We start from the raw sequence: 19621 nt of genomic DNA on the forward strand, positions 1-19621 counted from the left end.
TTGTTTCTATTCTTTTAATTCAATAGAATGATTTGAGAGTTGTTAATAGGATTGAATACTTATCATATAGTACTTATACTATAATATAGACACAACATTACATATTTTCTTCTGAGACTTGGAAAAATTGGCAATTTTATATGAATAGGATCATATGAAATAATCCAAGAGGTATTTTTCTTGATCATGTATTCACAATAAGATAAAATAAGAAATGTGCAGTGGATTAAAGGGGAGTAAACCTTCGGGAATTGCAGGAGCTGAATATAGAACCCCAACCCTACACACACCTTATCCATAGTCTTACACATGCACATCCATATATATATATATGCATAAATGCATGTATCAAACGCGAAACAAAAAATCCAAATAGAAGATTCAAAGTTTCGAGAATATAAGAAACTATATGTAGGAAATTGGGAGAGAGAGAGAGAGAGAGATGGAAGTGGTTTAGATGGGAAGGGGAGGCCCGTGAGAAGTTGTAACGTTTGAGAGGGGAAGAGGCCAAACCAAACCAAAACCATAATTGAGTTGTTTACATATGATATGACTATGAGGCTATAGAGCTTTGGGTTTTCTGGTTTGGTCTCACGGGAATCCAGCCACCCCTCTCTCTCTCTCTCTCTCTCTCCTTCGACAATCACGTGTTCCTCTCTCTCTCTCTCGTTAATCATATTCATGTATTGTGATGTATTTGTCTATCTGGACCGAACTGTTTTTCTTCACAAAATAGTAGCAGTTCTTACGGCATTCCACGTTTCTTCTCTTGCATGCATTAAGCTTTCCCTAACGTCTTTGCCCTTTGGTCGGTTCTACTTCTCCTATTTTTGGGTGGATGTCACTTCCCACCTTAACTGCCTTGCTGTAAACCCTAATATCAACAACTTAATTTTTGCCATCAAGTACAAGGATATACTTGAAATATATTTTCTTTTTGGACAAATTATCTTCAGTCAGATTAGCTAATAAAAGTACAACAGCTTTCTCCTCTCTCCATTTTACCTGCATTACATTTTTAATGCCACTTGTAAAATAATCTATATTAATTAAACCAAACCACGCCTTTATTTTTTGTTTTGAGTTTAATTCTTCCTACAAGTAACTAGAATATTCAATAATTACATCACGCAACTTCCTTTCAATAAATATTTTTCTTAAAATCAGATGCATCAAGATTTTTTGATACAATATTTGGCAAGAGAATTTACCAATTAGACTACTATGGTTGATACTTTAATAGAAAAATAATTGGATAAAGTTTGAAAACCATATTATATAATCTTAATTAACAGTGTTTTGTCATTATTTAAATGGATGTCATTACAAAATTCCCCTAACTGCTAATTAAAGTGCAATGTGAGCCACTGATCATGTAACATTGACAACTTTAGTGCAGGGAATTTGATTTGAGATTTCATTATAATAAAGTAAAAAATTATTTATAATTAAATTTTTAAATTTAGGAACACGTCATCTAGTAATTGTGTTAATTCTATTGAATATTTTTTTATAAAATAATGGAAATGGGGGTGGTTTTTTTTTAATTAATAAAAATGGTTGCTAATGGGTACAATTAGCAGTCTAGCTGAGCAGAAGAGATGCTTCCTGCACCCCCAGTTTCAGATGAAATGAGTTAAAAAGAAGCAAAAGCAAAACAAAAAAATAATCTCTTCCTTTCTCTTTCCCAGGGTAAACTAGATGATCTTCTTTCTTTCTGGTTCACAGGAAAAAGTGGTCATCATCAAGCTACAACAAGACAAATAAGAAGAGAATCCCCACCGTTAAAACACTGAACAGGTATAGAGAAAGAGTATCTTTGCAGTTTAAAGGGCTCTTCACGATTTGTACTTTCTTTTTACCTGTATCTATTGACTCATAAAAACGCATAGGGTCAAGCACTAGTTTGCAATCAAAATGTATGGGCTTTCAGCAATAACTTTGTACTGCCTAAGTGGTTTTGTTTCCCCTCCCTGCATTTTTTTAATAGTTTAGAATAAAAGGTGTCAGCAAGAAGCCTTTCATGATATTATGACGACGTGATCAAGTTAAGTAGCTTCTATCCACTAAATATATGTTGCTTGTCTCCTTCTAAAGGACTATTACAACGCCAAAAGTATCACTTGTTGGCTTTTCTTTACTTCAAAACGCCTATTATTATGAGCAGGATCAGCGAGGGCCGGGGGCAACAATTCTGGTCATTACTCATTCACTTTTTGGAGAGGTGTCCAAATTAATTAAAAGTAAGATTATGGCCCACAAATCCAAGTTAATTGAGATTAATAATGGGAGAAGGGGGGCCAATTAAAGTGAAGAAGAGGAAAAAGAGGGTTAAAAGGGACATTACATGGCAAAGAATAGACAAGGGCTGCAGTGTTCCGGGCAGAGCCACACTGCTATACACTATACTGTTGCGTCTCTCTGACTCAACCCTACTACTCTACTTCTAATACCACTTCTACCACTGCTCTGCTGCCATTGTTTGCTGCTCTGATTGTCTCCTTTTTTTCTTTTTTCCTTTTCACTCAAACTCTCTATATATATTCCATCAGATCACATATCCAAGCCTTCATGCATGTCATCAACTCCCATAAACATAACATGGACCATGACTAAGTCCCATATTATGTATTTGCATCACACTTCTTGAAAGATTTGGCAGACCTTTTTTATATGAGTTTCTATTTTCACCGTTTACTTGTTTTTCAATCTCCATCCTATTTATTCATCTGAATTTTAGTAGTAATTGCATGCATGAGATGGTTTTATTTCTTGATAAAAGGTGTGTGTGATTGATTGTAAAGCAAAAAAAATAGTGCGATACCCTCCAATACATTTGTTTCTCCTGACCTAATAATTTATTACTAATCTAAGTTACATAAGCAGTATTTTTTCCTCCTTGTAAAAATTTCACACGTGGATATATATAGGATTAGAAATCAATAAATTTTATGTTAAATAATCAATTGGATTACCAAGAAAGAAATGAAGAATTAAGAGCCAAGGGTTAAAATATGTAAATCTCTTTCTTTTTTTGGTAATAGTCTCTTAGTTGTCATTTATCAATACAAAAGAATTAATTTGAATGAAAATCTCCAATTAACGCCTACGACCAGAAAATTATTATCTAGATATTTCTTATTATATTAACCACAGTTAAATAAATTAATCAAAACTTAATATATCATTAAAGATGTCAAGTCACAACTTAATAATATTTAGTTCAATGATAAAATATACTTATCTTTTAATTCAAAGGTAGTATAGTTGTATCTTAATTAAACAAAAAAAGACATAATAACTTAAATAAGTTTTTGAACTATTCAAGAAAATTTAAATAAATTATTTTTTATTAGTTTAATTAAATTTTTATATTTTTATTTTGAATCAAATAAACTTTTAATTATAACTAATTGTTGGTTAACTATTGTTAATGAAAATATCACTTGTCATTTTATGTCATGTGATATTGACGTGGTACGTTGATATGTTTTAATGAATGATGATGTGACATAATGATATGATCATGTGACATTTCACCTTTATGTCAATACCATACAAGCATAAAAAAATAAATAGTATTTTAAATAATGACAATTAGTTATTTGATCTAAAATAAAAATATAAATTTTTTATTTAACATGATAAAAAGACTTAGAATTTATCTGAATTTTTTAAAATAATTTAGAAATTTTTTCAAACATTATACATTAAAAAGAACATAATTGAAAACAATTTCCTTGACTGTAACGAAAGTTTAAAAAATAAAAATCTTAATCGGCTTAAATATTAGAGAAGGAAACACAGTAATATTCTGCATGGGTAGCCATAAAAAATATGGAGTTACTGTAGCTGACTTTACTGCTAGTAGTACAGTTCATTGTGTTTCCAAAATTCTATTTTGGGCTAGCCGTTTGCCCATTGTATCTTACTGTGGGAAATGGACAAGAGGAACTAGAGTGGATTTTATTGAACTTCATCTGACAAAACCAGATATGCATGCTTCATTTCATTTTTAAATACTAGTACTTAAATTTACAACACCAACCTACTTAATCCCTTTTTGTTTCAATGCATAACTTGTCTTAATTATTACTATGAAATAATGAAAATTTCGCTTTTCCTATATCAACAATCAAGAACAATCCCTATCCAATTTTGTTTCAATCTGGTTGTGTATCTCTCTATTCTGCCAGATCAGTTTCAGATCATCTATTCTTTCTTTGTCTGTTCTCTCTCTCTCTCTTTTCCCCTCTAGAGCCAATATATATATATATATTTGCCCACTCCTTTTTCTAGTGAGATCTACTCTCTCCCTCTCTCTTTTTCATGTAACTATACTTTATTTATTCCACCAGATCTACTTCAAACAAAACCCAGCTATTATATAAAAATTTCTATGCCCTCCCCACCTAGCCTTCTTTGATGAATATCACAAGACCCCATCATCAACTCCATCTCCCTCTCTCTATCCCATGCATGAAACCAATCAATTAAGTATCTTTGCTTCTGCAAAAGGAAACTGAAACAACCCACAATTTCATTTTCTTTTTCTTTCCATTTTCAACTTCTTTCTCAAGTGTTTTTCCATGATGTCTCCTGATAATCCTCCTGTAAAACCAGCTACCAAGGAAGAAAACCAAAGCGGTAGCAACCGAAAAGCAGCTTCAACGAGGCCACAAGAGCAAGCCCTAAAGTGTCCGAGATGTGACTCTCCCAACACGAAATTCTGTTACTACAACAACTACAGCCTCACTCAACCAAGGCATTTTTGCAAGACTTGCAGGAGGTACTGGACTAAAGGTGGGGCTTTGCGTAACGTGCCAATCGGTGGAGGTTGCCGCAAGAACAAGAAGATAAAATCATCTTCCAGGCTGTCAGGTGACTCAAAAGACTCCACCTCGTCTTCAGAGATGGGTGGATTGAAGTTTTTTCATGGCCTTTCTCCAGCCATGGATTTTCAGCTTGGCGGGTTGTCATTTCCTAGGCTCAATCCATCTCCAGCTGGCATTTATAACCAGTTTGCTTCATTTGCAGATAGTACTAGCCCTTCTTTCAGTCTTGATCCCTCTGGTAGCTCTAATTCTTTGATGGGGCTTAGTAATTATCCATTATCTTCGGTTACAAGTGGACTTAGCGGTGCAATTCAGGAGATGGGTTCGTTGAATGTTAATAGTAGCCTTACTTCTTCAATTGAGTCTTTAAGTTCCATAAACCAAGATTTGCACTGGAAGTTGCAGCAGCAAAGATTGGCTATGCTTTTTGGCGGAGAGAATCAAAAGGAAAACAGCACTGTTTCTTCGGTTCCACTTGACAACCAAGCACAAAAGCCACAACCCATTTTGTTTCAGAACCTGGAAGTTTCAAAACCTGAAATTTCAGCTGTTGGGAATCCAAGAAAAGGCACAAGCAATGAAACCGCCACGGAATGGTTCTTCGGGAGTTCTTATGCACCAGTCACTCCGACTCCAACCACTAGCAGCAATGGCAATGATAATACAAGCAACTGGAATGGGGTTCAAGCATGGAACGATTTGCATCAGTACAGCACTTTGCCCTAAAAAGAGAAGGATCAAAAAAGGTAGACCTTAAAAGGAAGATGGAAAAAGAAAAAAGGAAAAATAGGGAAAGTATAACATATTTTCTAAGAACCCATTTAGGTAATTGTTTGTTTAAAATGTTTTATTGGGTTCAGATATCAACATGTAAACCTTGAAGGGCAAAACAAAAAAAGATAGTGTTTTTTTTCCTTTTTGTTTCTATTTTTTATTTTAGTAAGATGTTGAACATTAATTAGTCACTTTATAATTATGTTCTTTTTATTTCTACAAATTGTTTGTGTTTGATATATACTTTGGCATATTTCTACAAATGAAGATTGTATGCAGGAGCAGCTGGATTCCTGCTCAAGAAAAGGGCCTAAAATTTTAGATGAATGCGAAAGCTGTTGCTGGCTCTACATATCCTAATAAGTCAAGAAGAAAGTGATGGTATAGGACTATGATTAGGAGATATGAAATATATATAGCAATTGTTCGTAGGTATATACTCAAATCTCTCGATAGATTGCTTTTGGTTGGGGAACTGTTTGTCTTGAGGACTTTGATATGCGTTACGACTATTTTATCTTCCCTTACTCAATCTCTTTCTCTTTGGGATCTGTGATGGATTTTGGACTGTTATTAAATGGGACTTAATGGCATATCTTTGATTTGTTTTATGTTCAGTCAGTGTCCAAAACTCTCACTGTCTCAGTGTCTCAATCTCTCCCTATCAGGGAACTGAGTCTCAGGCTCTTCAGGCTACTGAACATTGTCACCATATATATGAAACACCACGGCCGCAGAAGCAGCTGGCCAAGCCCTTCCTTTGCCTAGCCTTGCAGTGTTAAGCCTGGCCTGTTTCCTTCTTTCACACTCTCTCTCTCTCTCTCAATGCCTAGGTCTCTTCGTAATAATTAGTTGCAGTGTGGTGTGATTTGGTGGTGTCTGAAAAAGTGGTGGTTTGAAAGTGAATTGAATGAAAGACTGTCAACATTTTGAATTGAGAGAGAAAAGGGAGGAGAGATATGGAGGGCATCTAAAGCTTAGGGTTCGTTCTTTTGTGCTGCAAAAATGTTTTGTTTAGCTTTTTAGGGTCTTGGGGGGTGAGCCCCCTCCGTGCTAATTGCTACTCAGCAATCACATTGTGAGTCTGTTTGTGACTGGTGAGCGACAGAGAGAGTGAGGGATAAAGCTTTGCTTTTTCCCCTCATTGCCTTTGCCCCATCTTTATTCATTACTTTCACTATTTATATGAAAAAATTTTGGTCCCACAACCTTGCCAAAGACATTACCCCTAAGCTTCCCCTCCATCTCCTCCATAAGTTTTAGGGAATGTTAAAGCTATTGGGGTGGGAATGAAATTTTTTATCAATTTCTTTTTCCTAAATCTTGTATATCAAATATATTCATCTCAATCACATTTATTGCTTTTACATGTGCATGCAATAGCTAGTTTGTTCCATGTATAATCACAATCATTCTCATTATGATTTCAGTTGATATAGCAGTAAATGAATCAACTTTTATCCAAATCATTGAGCTTTCTCCTCATGCATTAATCAAGTAGCTAGGGAACAATAATTTTTAACCCATTTAGTTTTCTCTCTCTTTTTTATTTTATTTAAAGCTGGGAGTGTGCAGCTTCCTTTCTGCTCTTCTAATCCTGAAAATAATGGAACTCATGCCTTTTAATTACTTTCAACATTCTTCCTCTGGTTCTACTTAGAGATAAGAGTACAATTAACAATTATTGAATCCAATCCATCTCTCTGTCATTTTAACAAGTTCACTACTTGTTGGCTAACACTGCTGGCTGCATTGCTGCTTACAGCCTGGAAGAAAAATACATAAAAGAAAGGCCACCATTCTGTCTCATTTTTCTACCCGTTTCTTTTGGCCTACATCACCGCAGAAAGCTATCATTCTAACAACAAAGCAATTACATATCTGCCGACCTTCCATCCTTGAAACTCCCCTCATACTCTCTCTGCCTTTTCTCTACTTTTTAGCATTATATGTGCAACATTCTATAGGCTTATGTTAACCTAAACAAAGGCCATGATTCCTACCCAAAGACACCCAAAAACTCCTCATTGCCTTTGCCCAGGGTCCCCCACTTCCAACCTTTTAACATCATGTTTCTGCTTTTCCCTACCATTTCCTCTTCTGCACAAAAGTTTATCAGCAATCATTTACCCATTTGTTTTTATCTTGTGATTTTTTTTATGGACATAACAATCAGATAATTAATTTCTTAACATGTGGTAGAGAGACAGAGAAGAGATGGTTGGCTGGAAGAAGAAAAACTGATGAAGAAGAACATGAAGGAGATAGCGTGATTAACGTGATAGCTCTCATAGGGATAAAAACAAAAAAAAAAAAAAAGGAAGGCTTTTGTTTAGACTACTTGGTGTTGGTGTGCCCTTAACTGTCATTTTTACAACTTACAAACATGCAAGAAGCTCATGAGTCATGGCACAGTGGGTACCATCTGCTGTTTCTCATCCTCACCCAACTACCCTTGCTGCCCCCAATCACCTGCCCTTTAGTTTTAGTTTAACAGACGATTAAACACCAATCCTTTTGTGTGGGTCCAATTAAATCAATCCTGTGATCAGTTTGACTCTACCTTTTCTAATGCTACGTGACAAGCACTCAGGCCCCATTTTGTCCTAAGATAGAAACATTAGAAAGCCCCTATTCCGTTCACCAGATCTTTCTTTTTTGATTGAGAATTATATAAAAAAATTTAAAGAATTAAAATTATTTTTTTATATATAATTTTGAATTATACAAAAATACTAACTCACCTTCTCTCCCATAAATATATTATCTTTTTAATTTCTGAATTCTTATTTTATATCCCAAACTTAAATCTGTTTCTTAATTCATATAACAAGATAGTTTTTTTAATCTCGTAAATACATTTTATTTATTTTAAAATTTAAATTCAAAATTTTTAAAATGAAATTTTAAACTATTTGTTGAAAATCCTCTTGAAAATTTGTAAGTAATGTAATTAATTAAAAATAATAATTCCCTAAACCTTACTTTTGAACATAACTAAAGGTGTAAAATTACTCAGCCAGGATTGATGAAGCGGTTGATCAGAAATCAGATAATGTTAGTGAATCGGACGGTGGGTAACAGCTTGAGAGCAACAATGAAAATGTGGTAAGTGTATGTAGCTTAAGACTTGCACGTAGCAATTAGCGAATCAAAACGGGTCATCATGACTCATCACGTAATAACGTTTCCCTTCTACGAACGAGGTTTTTGGTTTTATTGTGTGTGTGATTACGTGTTGGACCAAGGGGCCCAGACCCAGACATACACAGCCCCACCTGACCAAACGAGAAAAATGTTTTCGCCTCTCATCACTCTTTTTGGCCTCTTCCTACTCTTCGGGGTTCACCTCCTCCTCCTCCTGCTCCCTCCCACGCCTTCCACCAAGGCCACCATCATCATTTCCTTTTTAGCATTTTCTCCCATTTCCCTTTTTCATCCTCAATTAATTTTCATTTTTACATCATTAAATTCGTAATTTGAGCAACGTATGAACAAAATTTATGGCATGAGGCTTTGGTGACATACACATAATAAATTGTATCGATATTTAACTGCGTTGATCACGGATTAAGGGTACAATTTACTTGTTTTTATCAAACATTAACATATATCTACTCTTTAGCATCCATGCTTTTCATGTTCTTGAAAAATTCTCTTGTTTGTGTCATGTCCGCTAACCCAATTTGACTGATTATGGAACTTCTTTTTCATTGGCCAATGACGAGCTATGGTAGTGGAGATGAAGTGACCCAAAGAGACTTTAAATATTGTATTAAATACCGCACTCATACTGTTTTCTTTCTGTTACCACCTAAACCAAGCGATGATAGCATAACATTGTTGTTATTGACAGTTTTTTAATAATTGACTGTGCTTTTTGTATATATCATTTGAATAAAAAAAGTTTATATTATAAAACTACCATATTATGTACATGTTAAATATCCCTTGATCAGTACTGCCAATAGGAGGCTATGGCCACTTGTTTAATGGGGTCGAGAGACTTCATCAGGTTTCATTTTCTTTTATTATATTTCATGCTTCTTCTGTTGATGTTAAATAATCAAAAGGTATTTTTCCTGCAGTTGTAATCTTTTTTAATTAGATTAGCAGCAGTGTGCTTGGATGCCTGCATGGTAAAAACTGAAGCACTGATCTTATCATACAGCATGTTGGAAATGACACTCCACCAAAAAAAGGTAGTTTTGCTGTTCTAAGTTATGATTATAAATCAGCTCTTTCTACCCAGAAACTAATCAAAGAAATTAGGTATGTTGATTGCCGTAATCAGGGATAAAAGTAAAGCCGACATGTTTTACAATCTGTTTTCGGGAATGGAAATCAACATGCAATTTGTCGTTCAGAGACAACTTCCCTGGTGACATTGATGGGATTCATTAACTCATGCCTTCGTTGAACATGGTTAAATAATACTGGATCAGAAGCATCCTAACTATTTAATATATGAAAGGAAGCCAGATTTTGGGTTGCTATGCCCTTACGAGGCTGGCTGGGAATATCAACCAAAAACCTGCACATTAGCTCTGTACAACAAGAACCTGAGAGCAGAGTATTCCCACATTAGCATGGGATTAATATATAAAATTTACAAGCAAAATTTGATTGTAGAAGAGACCAAAACTTTACTTAAAAGTTCGAATTTAATAGGAATTCGTAAATACTCTCCCACTTTGTCTCTAACAACGGATAATGGTACTTGTTCGCCGACGTCGTTTCCTCTCAGGCTCCCGCCTATCCCTTCTTCCTCTTCCGTCTTTCCTATTTTTGATTTTAGAAATCCTAGAACCCCAATCCCAACGACCTTCCCCTTTTATTATTCACTGTCGACGACGGGGTTTAGGGTTTTGTCTTCTTCCTTTCGTCGTTTTCTTTCTCTTCTACTCTCCAAAAGATCTCAAATTAAAATTTGTTTTGGGCTATTGCTTGTTTATCGTGCGGAGAAGGAGTTAATGTATCTCCCAATTTTTCGGTGTTGGCTGCTACTAGTTTCAGGTTTTTTTAATCTGTTAAAGGAGGTATTATCTTGGTCTCCTTCTTGGCTTGCCTGCTGTTGTGTTCTTCTCTGTTTGTGTTCAGTGGCGTTGTTTTTTGTTTGTCGGTATTTTCAACTTTTTTTTTTGTTATTTAATCAAATTTTAAAGTACAATATTTGTTTGGTATTTTCAATTTCCTTTTCCTTTCTTTTTGTGCTTTTTTTGAAGGAATTTTTTTTTTATCTCTGCTACAAAAATTGTTTTCCATCTTATGCTTTTTTTGTTTCATCAAATTTTGGAAGAAAATTCTTCAATCTCAAATTTTTTTTATGCTTGTATTTTACTTTCCTTTTTTTTTCCTTTGGTGCCAACACACCCCTAAACTCTAAAATCCTAATAAGTTCACCAAAACCCTTAAATCATTCAAACCTAAACCAATTCGTCGAACTCTAAAATTGATTCACCAAACCTTAAATCACTAAAACCCTAAAATCGATTACTAAAACTCTCAAACCGATTCATCACACCTTAAAACTAGTTTAATAAAACTTAAAAATCAATTCATTAAAACCCTAAAACCAATTCATCAAATCCTAAATCAATTCGTTAAAACTCTAAAATTGATTCACCAATTTACTCGACCTTAAATCCGATTCACTAAAAACCCTAAATCAATTCACCAAATCTTAAAATCAATCCACAAAACCCGATTCACATAACCATAAAAATGATTCGCAAAGAAAAACCAGTTCTCCAAAAACCTTAAACTAGTTCACCAAAACTTTAAAGTTCATTAAACCCCTAATGTGAGCATCGGTTGATACATGTGAGCTTCCCCAAATGTAAGCATATTGGCAAACTATCGAATGATTTTAGGGTTTTAGTGATTTAAGGTTTGGTTAATGAAATTATTTGCTTAAGGAAATTATCTTCTGAGCATTTGCAAACTATCGGATGATTGTTTTTTAAGTAATATGAGAGAATATTTACATCCATTTTTGAAGTAATATAAATAGCTGTTCACTTGCAATTTTAACAAAAAAAAATTCCTAAGAAGCATCGGAAATAAGTGTGGTTATGATGTACAAAGAGATAAGTGGACTTTTTTGGCTAAATTATCTTGACCAAATCTTTTTCTTTGTATCTCTCTCCTTAGCTGCTTGGACCTGATCTCTATTAATCCTTTTGTGAGTCAAGGGTCCTTGAGCCGCCCCGGTAACTGGTTTTGCCGTTCTCACAACCCTTGCAATCTTAGGTGGATCAGATTTTCTAGCTCTTTTATCATTCAAAGAAGCAGACATCACCATGTTGTTCTCTGTTTCTCCACTTCTAGAATACCTTTTCCTTCTTGTCTCATGGAGAGAATCACTAACTCTTGGCTGCTTATACCCCTGACTCAAGGGACGGCTAATTGAATTTGAACTCCTTAGGATATGTGGTTCAGCCTCACTCATGAACTCATCATCTCTTCTGCATTTTCCTTCATTAGGAGTGGCCCTCATCACATCACCAAAGTCACGTGCTAGTGCACATTGCAATTGTTGTTCTTGCTCCCTCAATCTATCTTCTAGCTCCTTAATCTGCCATGAAATTATCATATGAAATCTTAGTGCTTTAACATTATAATTTCTCATGAAAGCACAAATAAAGTTTAAATTTGACAATCATATATCGTAGCACGTTTGAATTTCATGTCGCCAAAAAGAACAAAAGTGTCCATAAGATATTTCATGCGAGTGGGACAAGAAGGAATCAAAAAGTTGAGTCTATGCAAATTCTCATGTTATCAGTGGGAAAATATACGACATTATTATTGGGAAGTTATTAGTAATTTTGATTTCAAAAGAAGAATATGGTTTGAGATCTTAAAAGCGCTAGGATATGAATTTCAGGCAAACGGTTAGACATTAATCACCACCATAATAGAGGCAAGCTATATAAGTGACCTTTTGACGAAGCAAAATGGATTCCGGGTTTTGTTCTTGCTCTTTCAGCTTTCTCTCAAGCTCCTTAATCTGGAGAAGAAAAATATCATGTTAAACTATCTATTTGATCAGATAAATATAAAATAACATAGCTAAATATTTGCAACCTTGAGTTGAAGGGCAAGTGAAGAGGCCTCGGATTCTTGCACTTGCTCTGTTAGCTTATTCCCAAGATCGTTAACCTGTTTGAATCAAACAACTGACTGTCATCAGTTTTCCTTCCTGTTACAGCTCCTCATTATTAAATGGTCAGACACACATACACGCACATACACATGAAAAGGAGAAAACAATAATAAAAAGATTGGTTCTAAGTGGTTAGACAATCTATTACCTTTTGCTGGTAACTAGCAGATTCTGATTGTTGTCGCTCTTTAAGCTTGGTCTCCAATTCTTTGACCTTTTGCAGATAATAGATTCTAGTTAGTGTGAATAACGACAGGTTATTATCTCAATTATACTTTAAATGGATAGCAACCTTTTGTTGAAGACCGGTGCAGATCTCCTCTCTCCCCTTCAGTCGATCTGAAAGTTGCGAGACCTGTTTCTCTGACTGGTTCTGCATGCTAGTTTTCAGCTCCAGTTGACATTCAAGTTCTTTGATCTTTTCTTGTTGGGTTTTATAAACCTGGTCTCTACCTTTGGCCTTACTCTCTAGGTTCTGTAAGCTCTCTTCTAGTTTCCTTAGAGACTCATCTTTGGCTCTAGATTCCTGCCTTGCTTTGTCAAGCTTTATAAGAATTTAAACTTGCAGTCAAATTCTTGATCGATTTTATAATAAATAATATTCTTGGAAGAAAACACTCCTACACTTAATAACTAGACCTACCATTGTTTTCATCTTTTGGAGCTCACTTGTATCAACTTGCCTCTTAGCAGGACCCAACTCAATTCCTCGAACTCGAGTTGCAAAATTTAATGAGCTCAAGGTTTCACTTAAGTCCCGCTCTGAAGGGCTAATTTGCACAAACATCAAAGTCTTGGAGTCACCCCCTGATAAATACTAACTACTGTTAGTTGCAGTATTGGAAGGCTGAATGTTCCAAAATCTAATACCAAAATGAGTAACTAACAGAACTTGAATTAACCCTCTTCAAAACAACAACAGTCTGAATCACCCATATTTACCTAATGAATCTTGAAGTAAATGTGTTAACTTCGAGTTCCTGAAATCAAATGAAAGATGTCAAACACAAGAACAAAAGGGCCAGTGACTCTATTGTCGAGAAAGGTATACCATCACCAGACCTGTATGGAATGTGACTGCTTTTCGTTGCTAATGCATATATTACATCCCCAAGAGCCGAAAGGGATTTATTGATGTTTTGAGCCTCCTTGAGTCGCTCCCCTTGTGCATCAGTTTTTGCAAGCCTCTCACTGCCTGCCAAATCCACAAGCCAAAGCTTGCTCTTGGTGCAGTCCCCAGTCATCAAGTTTTTTGATTTTACCATTATACGAAGTATGCTGAACAAAAACAAAAGAAAAACTTCTCTTTATAAAAATTAACAAGGAAAGGACAACGAATATTTGAATGATCTTCATTCATTTAAATGGAATGTGAAAAAAAAAAAAAAAGTATCTTCATACCAGTGGGATCGGCTGCTATGCTCATTCACATTGGTTGATCCAACAGCTCTCGAATTGCTTCCAATCTGCAATACATTCCAAACTTCCTTGATGTTATCAACCTTGGCTTCTATGATGCCTGGAACATGATGGAACCCTTCAGCAGATTGCTTTATCTCCAACCTAGCACCCAAACAAAGTGAATCCATCAAGCCTTAGGCCAGAATCACCATTCACTCTACATTCAGGATACCAAGTTTCAAAAATGACTAGTTAAAATAAAGCTGTCTCACCGCTTTGATGTCGGTGATGTAGATAACAAGTCTCTAATTTGTTCATTATATACTTCAAGAACACTAACAGATATGTTATACATAAAAGTTTCACTCCTTTCCTTGGCAATTTGAAACAACTGCTCAAGGGTTCTATAATTGACTCCCCTGTTCTGGTCAGTGCCCTCCATTGTGAACGTCTTTCCTGTTCCTGTTTGCCCATAAGCAAAAATACAGACATTGTAGCCGTCTAGAACTGATGTCACCAATGGAGAGGCATCCGCAAAAACATCAACTGTTAAGGCAAAATGACTTCTAGTTAAATCAGCATCTTACAGGGTTTTGAATGCTTATATTGAGTTGGTAGCATGACAGTTAATTGCTACCTTGATTGTCTTTTGGTGTGTAAACTTGGTCAAACTTGAAAGTCTTTTTGGTGGAACCACCTGTCAGAATTCCAAGGTCTCCATCTTTTGCTGCATCAAAATCTACAACTAGAGCACAACCAGCCGATATCTCCTCTTTCCTTAGTGGGCGGCACCGGCAAAAGACTCTGATATTACCTGATATCAAAAAACATACAGTGTGACAAGTGTTTTTCCCTTACAGTCTTCAATGATAAATTGCAAAAGATGCACTACTAAACTACTCAGAAGAGAGAAAAACTCCTGCCTTTTGTTTCCTGAATTTGATTATAGAGCTCCTTTCGCTTTGCTTGCTCCTCACTGTACTTCAGTTTGAGATCCTCACTCTGCGCAACTGCATGATGAATGTCTGAGTCCATGCAGATGCATAAATGAAAACTCCAACTCACTAAACCAATTCAAAAGTAGAACCTACCCAATGCCTGAACGCCAGTGACCATTTTATTTAACTCGGGTATTGACTCAGCACATGCATGTGCATCATGTGAGAGCTGAGCATGTTCATTTTTCATTATCTGCAGAGAAATCAAGAATAAAATGCATTGCAAGAAATAATCTCCTTACAGCTATAGCAAGTGAAATTATCATTGCAATAAGAGATTTTTGACAAGATAACATGATTTACCATTATTTTCTCCTGTAAATCATGGACTGATGCTGCCCAATACTTCTTATCATGCCCGTACCTGCTAGTAATATTTTTCAAATTTTCGGCTTGTTTCCCCACAGTTTCATCTGACAAGAAAAGATTTGTTGAGTTAAAAAGGAGCAAGTATAAGACTATCCTTGTAGTTATAGAACTTAAGCACCCAACTAGTCAGACGTCTGTAGATAGACAAACCACCTTCACACATAATCTTTTTCATTTTATTTAAGAAGTCTTTAGCACTTTTTGCCATATATTCAGCATTTATGATCAGGTCAGCCTTTAGACTATTACCCACAAATACACCCCCACTCAGAAAACTTCATACATAGAAGAATATTGAAGAACGAGCAATGATTTAGCAAGATCGGCAGTTTTTAAGATCAGTTATCCAAGAAATGTATTTTCTCAAGTAATTAAAACTAAGAACTAATAAACATCTTCTATCAGAATCACTCTAGAAGATTTGTTTACTAACTGAACAAGTCTTCTTCTGCTCAATTAAAAGAATGGTTTAGGAAATATATAAGATGATACCGAGTGTGCGTGTTTGGAAGATCTTGTTGTCAAGCTCCATCCTAACCTTCTCCAGCTGCTCATTTGCAGCAGTCAATGACATCCATGCCTCATGGCATTCATGTGTCTTAAGCTGGCACTGTGTAGTGAGCTCTTGTATCTTCTTCTCATATTTATCTGTAACTTTTCTTCTCATAAGTTTCTTCTGCAAAGCCCAAAATAAAAAGTCTAAATAAGCAAACAGTTTAGAAACTAACTTCTCATACTGAAAACATCTAATCGGAGCTAAATAAACTCTAACCTGAGCTGAGGAAACTTCTATATCAGCAGCACAGTTGTTGCACTTAAGGTATTCTTGCGAGGCCTGAGGAACTGTTCTTAGATTGGAAATAAGGTTTCAAATAAGCAGTTCTTCTAACATGCTCCATAGTTCTAATTGAGAATGAATCAAAAAATAGGAATGCAAATAACGGTACCTGGAATATTTTGTGCTTTCTTGACACATATCCCACAAACAATTGGGCTTCCAATAACTCCTTCAAACCTCATTGCAATTAGCCCATCCTCCTTCACTGAGACCCTCAAATCATCAACTTGCAATGGCTTATTGGCTCCAACAACAGAGAAGATATCAAAATCTGATAGTACCTGCCATATTGACACCAAAATTTTAACATTTCTATACAGTGAAAAATAAAAATAAAACTGAAATGATTTTATCTTAATTAACTTGCCTTCTCTTCCTGCATATAGACATTGAATACCCTCATTCCTTTAGGTCCATTAGTATTTATGATCTCTGCAAAATGAAGATCAACAAAATAGTCTCCGGGAGGAAAATTATTGAATCGGTAGCAGAAGCTCCCGAATCTCGCTGACTGATAAATGAATGGACAATCTCCAGCCTCAGCGATATGCTCATTAGTCTGCATAACATTTCCTCCTTCAAAGTAACTATCCCCCAGAAATTTCATTCTAGAATCTGCTTCACTCAAAGCCTCACCTCCAGCATTTATAAACATCATAATTTCATCTGTAAATTGTATGCCAAAACCAGAAAAACTTACAACCTCGGTGGAATCATATTTGATCCTCTGAACCATTAAGAACTAAAAAATAAAGCCAAAATTCATGATTTACTCATAAGAATTAAATTAATCTACAAAATAAGAATATAATAATTTATATAAAAGTTACCCCAAAAAGTGTGAACAGAATTTCGCTTTATTTTTTCTTTTCTATATTAAAACTTTCATACAATTTCTAAAATAATACATGTACTTGATAAGATTATAAAAAAAAAATCCATATAATTAAATCACGAAAAAACTTTATAGCTTTTTTTTTAATCAAGAAAAAATATTTTAGTTGCTTTCTTTTGTTCCATAATTTTATTATTAATTAAATAATTACGATTTTAGCTGGGCACAAATAATAATAATTAGGATTTTAACTAGACATGAAATTTAAGAAGCATCACTTACCTGTGCAATTAGATTTGGAAAACCCAAATGGGATTAGCCTTGAATTAGAGTCACAAAGCATTGAATCTACCGAAGATTCTTCTTCATCTTCGTCCATGGCAGAACTAGGTTTATCTTGATTCAAGGCCATGTCATTCTTTTCCCAGTCAAAAACCGTAGGAATAGAGGGATTGGTGAAAAGGGTGTCTGGGTTTTGAAGAAAAGCGTTTAATTGGGAACCATCCATTTGGGAAGTCAAGTGTTTGGTTGCTGAGAAAATACTTGAGATTTTTCTTGGATTCTTGGTGGAAATGTGTAAGAACAAGAAGAAGAGGAAAAGAAGTTGAAAAATTGGATGCTTTTGATTTTGTGTTGTATTTGGAAAGAAGAATTTTCGAATTTGAATTCTTTAGTCGACCGTTGGGAAAACTTTACCGTTGAAAACCTTTTTAATAAATGGGATCTGCAAGCTCTTTTCCCTGATTACTGAATATCCAATTGACTCAAAGCCCATTGGGCTTCTCTTGCTTCAAAGCCCAAAAACCCACTTAGAAGCCCAATTTAATTGATTTAGAAGACTAGAATTTCATTTTTTTTTTCCAAAAAAGGGGAAGTGGTGCATCCTAGGTATTAAAAAGATAGAGGTTTCAAATCTTGAACTTCAATTTTTCTTTTATAAAGATGTAAACTTTTTTAAATTAAATCTGAATTATTAATATTATCATTGTTATCACTAACATTATTAACATAATAAACCAATGTGTAATTAAACCGATGGATAACTGTGACTTTTTTTTGTTAATATAAATCATTTATAAAACCCCTCAATCAGCCTATATACTATAAGGCTATAAGCCCACATTATGTCCTTTTCATATTCTTTAACATTACATTATATAGTTTTTAAGATCAATTTGAATTATTGTATCTTAAATTATATTTAAACTAAGATTACTTAAATAAAGATCCATCTTAATTTAATTTAACTCACCTTATTTTAAGTTGATTTTATTAACTATACTATCATACAAAACTCAAGCTTAAACTCAAATCGGATACTATATTATATTGGTTTCGCTGTATCATGCCCTAAATTAAAAAGTATTATATTCAACAAAGTCTAGTAGCATAGACTTGTGATTAGCATGGAATTAAGTAGTTATACAATAAATAATTAATTAGATGAATCGGTATCGTAAACAAGAAACAGGCTTAATATTAGTGCAATTATAGACTAAACTGAAAGAAAAAAAAAAAAGATAATTTTTTTTTTTTGGAGATCACCGGTCAAAGATTTTTTTTTTCTTTTTGATTGGTTGATTTCTATTTATTTATTATTTTTGTTGGTTATGATGTCATTGTTCTGCTTGATTTTATCTAAAATAGGGATAATCAGTAAATTGAAACCAAGAATATAATTAAAACAAATTAAAACTAAAAAGAGAGCATAATATAAAAACTTTATATAATCCTTCATCAACAAGTAAGAGAAATTACAATTAAAAGTAACAAAAAAAAAAATTCAAATCCTTGAATCTAGCTTGTCAGCTTTGATAATGGGATTTTCTTTAACCAAAATCAATCTATCAGCTTTCTTGAAATCAAAGTTACATAAATGTTCTTGAGGATAACGATGAACATCACATAAAACTTTTCCGCATCGACAAGAAAATCCCATCAAACCAACTTTCTTGTTGCAGCTTTCACACCGGTTCTTCAATTTTGATGCAGCAGAAGCCAGTGAAGAATCAACAGGAACAGAAGGACATGGTGCAGTTAAAGCGGTGTCAACTTTCGGTTCGGATTTAGACTTAGAAACCAATTCTTTGAGGAAATCATTGTAACACTTAGAGCATAAATTCTTGGTTTCCGACGAACCATAGAAGCCGCAACCCTTTGCACATAGCGGAGGAAGATCAATGTTATCCATGCCGTAATTTCGTCTGCTGGTAACAAGAAAACTCTAAACTCTCGTCGAATGCATATGTTTTTGCAGTTATTTGCTTGTGAAATATTTCTGAACGAACGAGATATATATATATATATAGGCTTCGAACATATTGATTCCGTGTCCTTGTTAGATTTGGATTTAGTCAAGAAGTTAAATATGAGTAAATTTGTATTAAGTATGCTTCACCGAAT

General features: G+C 34.6%; 3 protein-coding genes across 5 annotated transcripts; 1 reads left to right on the forward strand and 2 right to left on the reverse strand.

Annotated features, from left to right (window-relative positions):
- Positions 4298–5832, forward strand: LOC18611434 (dof zinc finger protein DOF5.7). Of its 2 annotated transcripts, XM_018115374.1 has the most exons (2): positions 4298–4881; positions 5038–5832. In XM_018115374.1, the coding sequence occupies exons 1-2, from the start codon at positions 4590–4592 to the stop codon at positions 5559–5561; spliced, it is 816 nt and encodes a 271-aa protein (XP_017970863.1). In that variant the 5' UTR covers positions 4298–4589; the 3' UTR covers positions 5562–5832. The 2 variants fall into 2 exon arrangements, with proteins under 2 accessions (XP_017970863.1, XP_007047735.1); XM_007047673.2 differs by having other exon boundaries at positions 4298–5832.
- Positions 11523–17870, reverse strand: LOC18611435 (kinesin-2). 2 transcript variants are annotated; one of them, XM_007047674.2, is made up of 19 exons: positions 17501–17865; positions 16751–17049; positions 16493–16664; positions 16318–16388; positions 16038–16221; positions 15480–15589; positions 15270–15369; positions 15102–15188; positions 14816–14992; positions 14451–14724; positions 14179–14340; positions 13840–14055; positions 13720–13757; positions 13421–13584; positions 13070–13321; positions 12926–12991; positions 12699–12773; positions 12553–12621; positions 11523–12186 (listed from the first exon to the last, which is right to left on the reverse strand). In XM_007047674.2, exons 1-19 carry the CDS (start codon positions 17724–17726, stop codon positions 11722–11724), a joined length of 3207 nt encoding a protein of 1068 aa, XP_007047736.2. In that variant the 5' UTR covers positions 17727–17865; the 3' UTR covers positions 11523–11721. The 2 variants fall into 2 exon arrangements, with proteins under 2 accessions (XP_007047736.2, XP_017979838.1); XM_018124349.1 differs by lacking the exons at positions 11523–12186; positions 12553–12621 and having other exon boundaries at positions 12727–12813; positions 17501–17870.
- Positions 18957–19611, reverse strand: LOC18611436 (zinc finger A20 and AN1 domain-containing stress-associated protein 12). Its single transcript, XM_007047679.2, has one exon. It carries the CDS (start codon positions 19407–19409, stop codon positions 19002–19004), a length of 408 nt encoding a protein of 135 aa, XP_007047741.2. The 5' UTR covers positions 19410–19611; the 3' UTR covers positions 18957–19001.

This window comes from Theobroma cacao, chromosome 1, assembly GCF_000208745.1.
Source record: "Theobroma cacao cultivar B97-61/B2 chromosome 1, Criollo_cocoa_genome_V2, whole genome shotgun sequence".
Taxonomy (NCBI): Eukaryota; Viridiplantae; Streptophyta; class Magnoliopsida; order Malvales; family Malvaceae; genus Theobroma; species Theobroma cacao.

What these genes read in the sequence shown, in the direction of transcription:
- LOC18611436 (XM_007047679.2), bottom strand. Translation starts at nt 19,409, where the DNA reads ATGGATAACATTGATCTTCCTCCGCTATGTGCAAAGGGTTGCGGCTTC.
- LOC18611434 (XM_007047673.2), top strand. Translation starts at nt 4,590, where the DNA reads ATGATGTCTCCTGATAATCCTCCTGTAAAACCAGCTACCAAGGAAGAA.
- LOC18611435 (XM_007047674.2), bottom strand. Translation starts at nt 17,726, where the DNA reads ATGGATGGTTCCCAATTAAACGCTTTTCTTCAAAACCCAGACACCCTT. An exon ending in ATTTACAGGAGAAAATAATG is followed by an intron (nt 15,370 to 15,479) that starts GTAAATCATGTT and finishes ATTTCTCTGCAG; the next exon opens with ATAATGAAAAATGAACATGC. An exon ending in CTGCTAGTTACCAGCAAAAG is followed by an intron (nt 12,774 to 12,925) that starts GTAATAGATTGT and finishes TGATTCAAACAG; the next exon opens with GTTAACGATCTTGGGAATAA.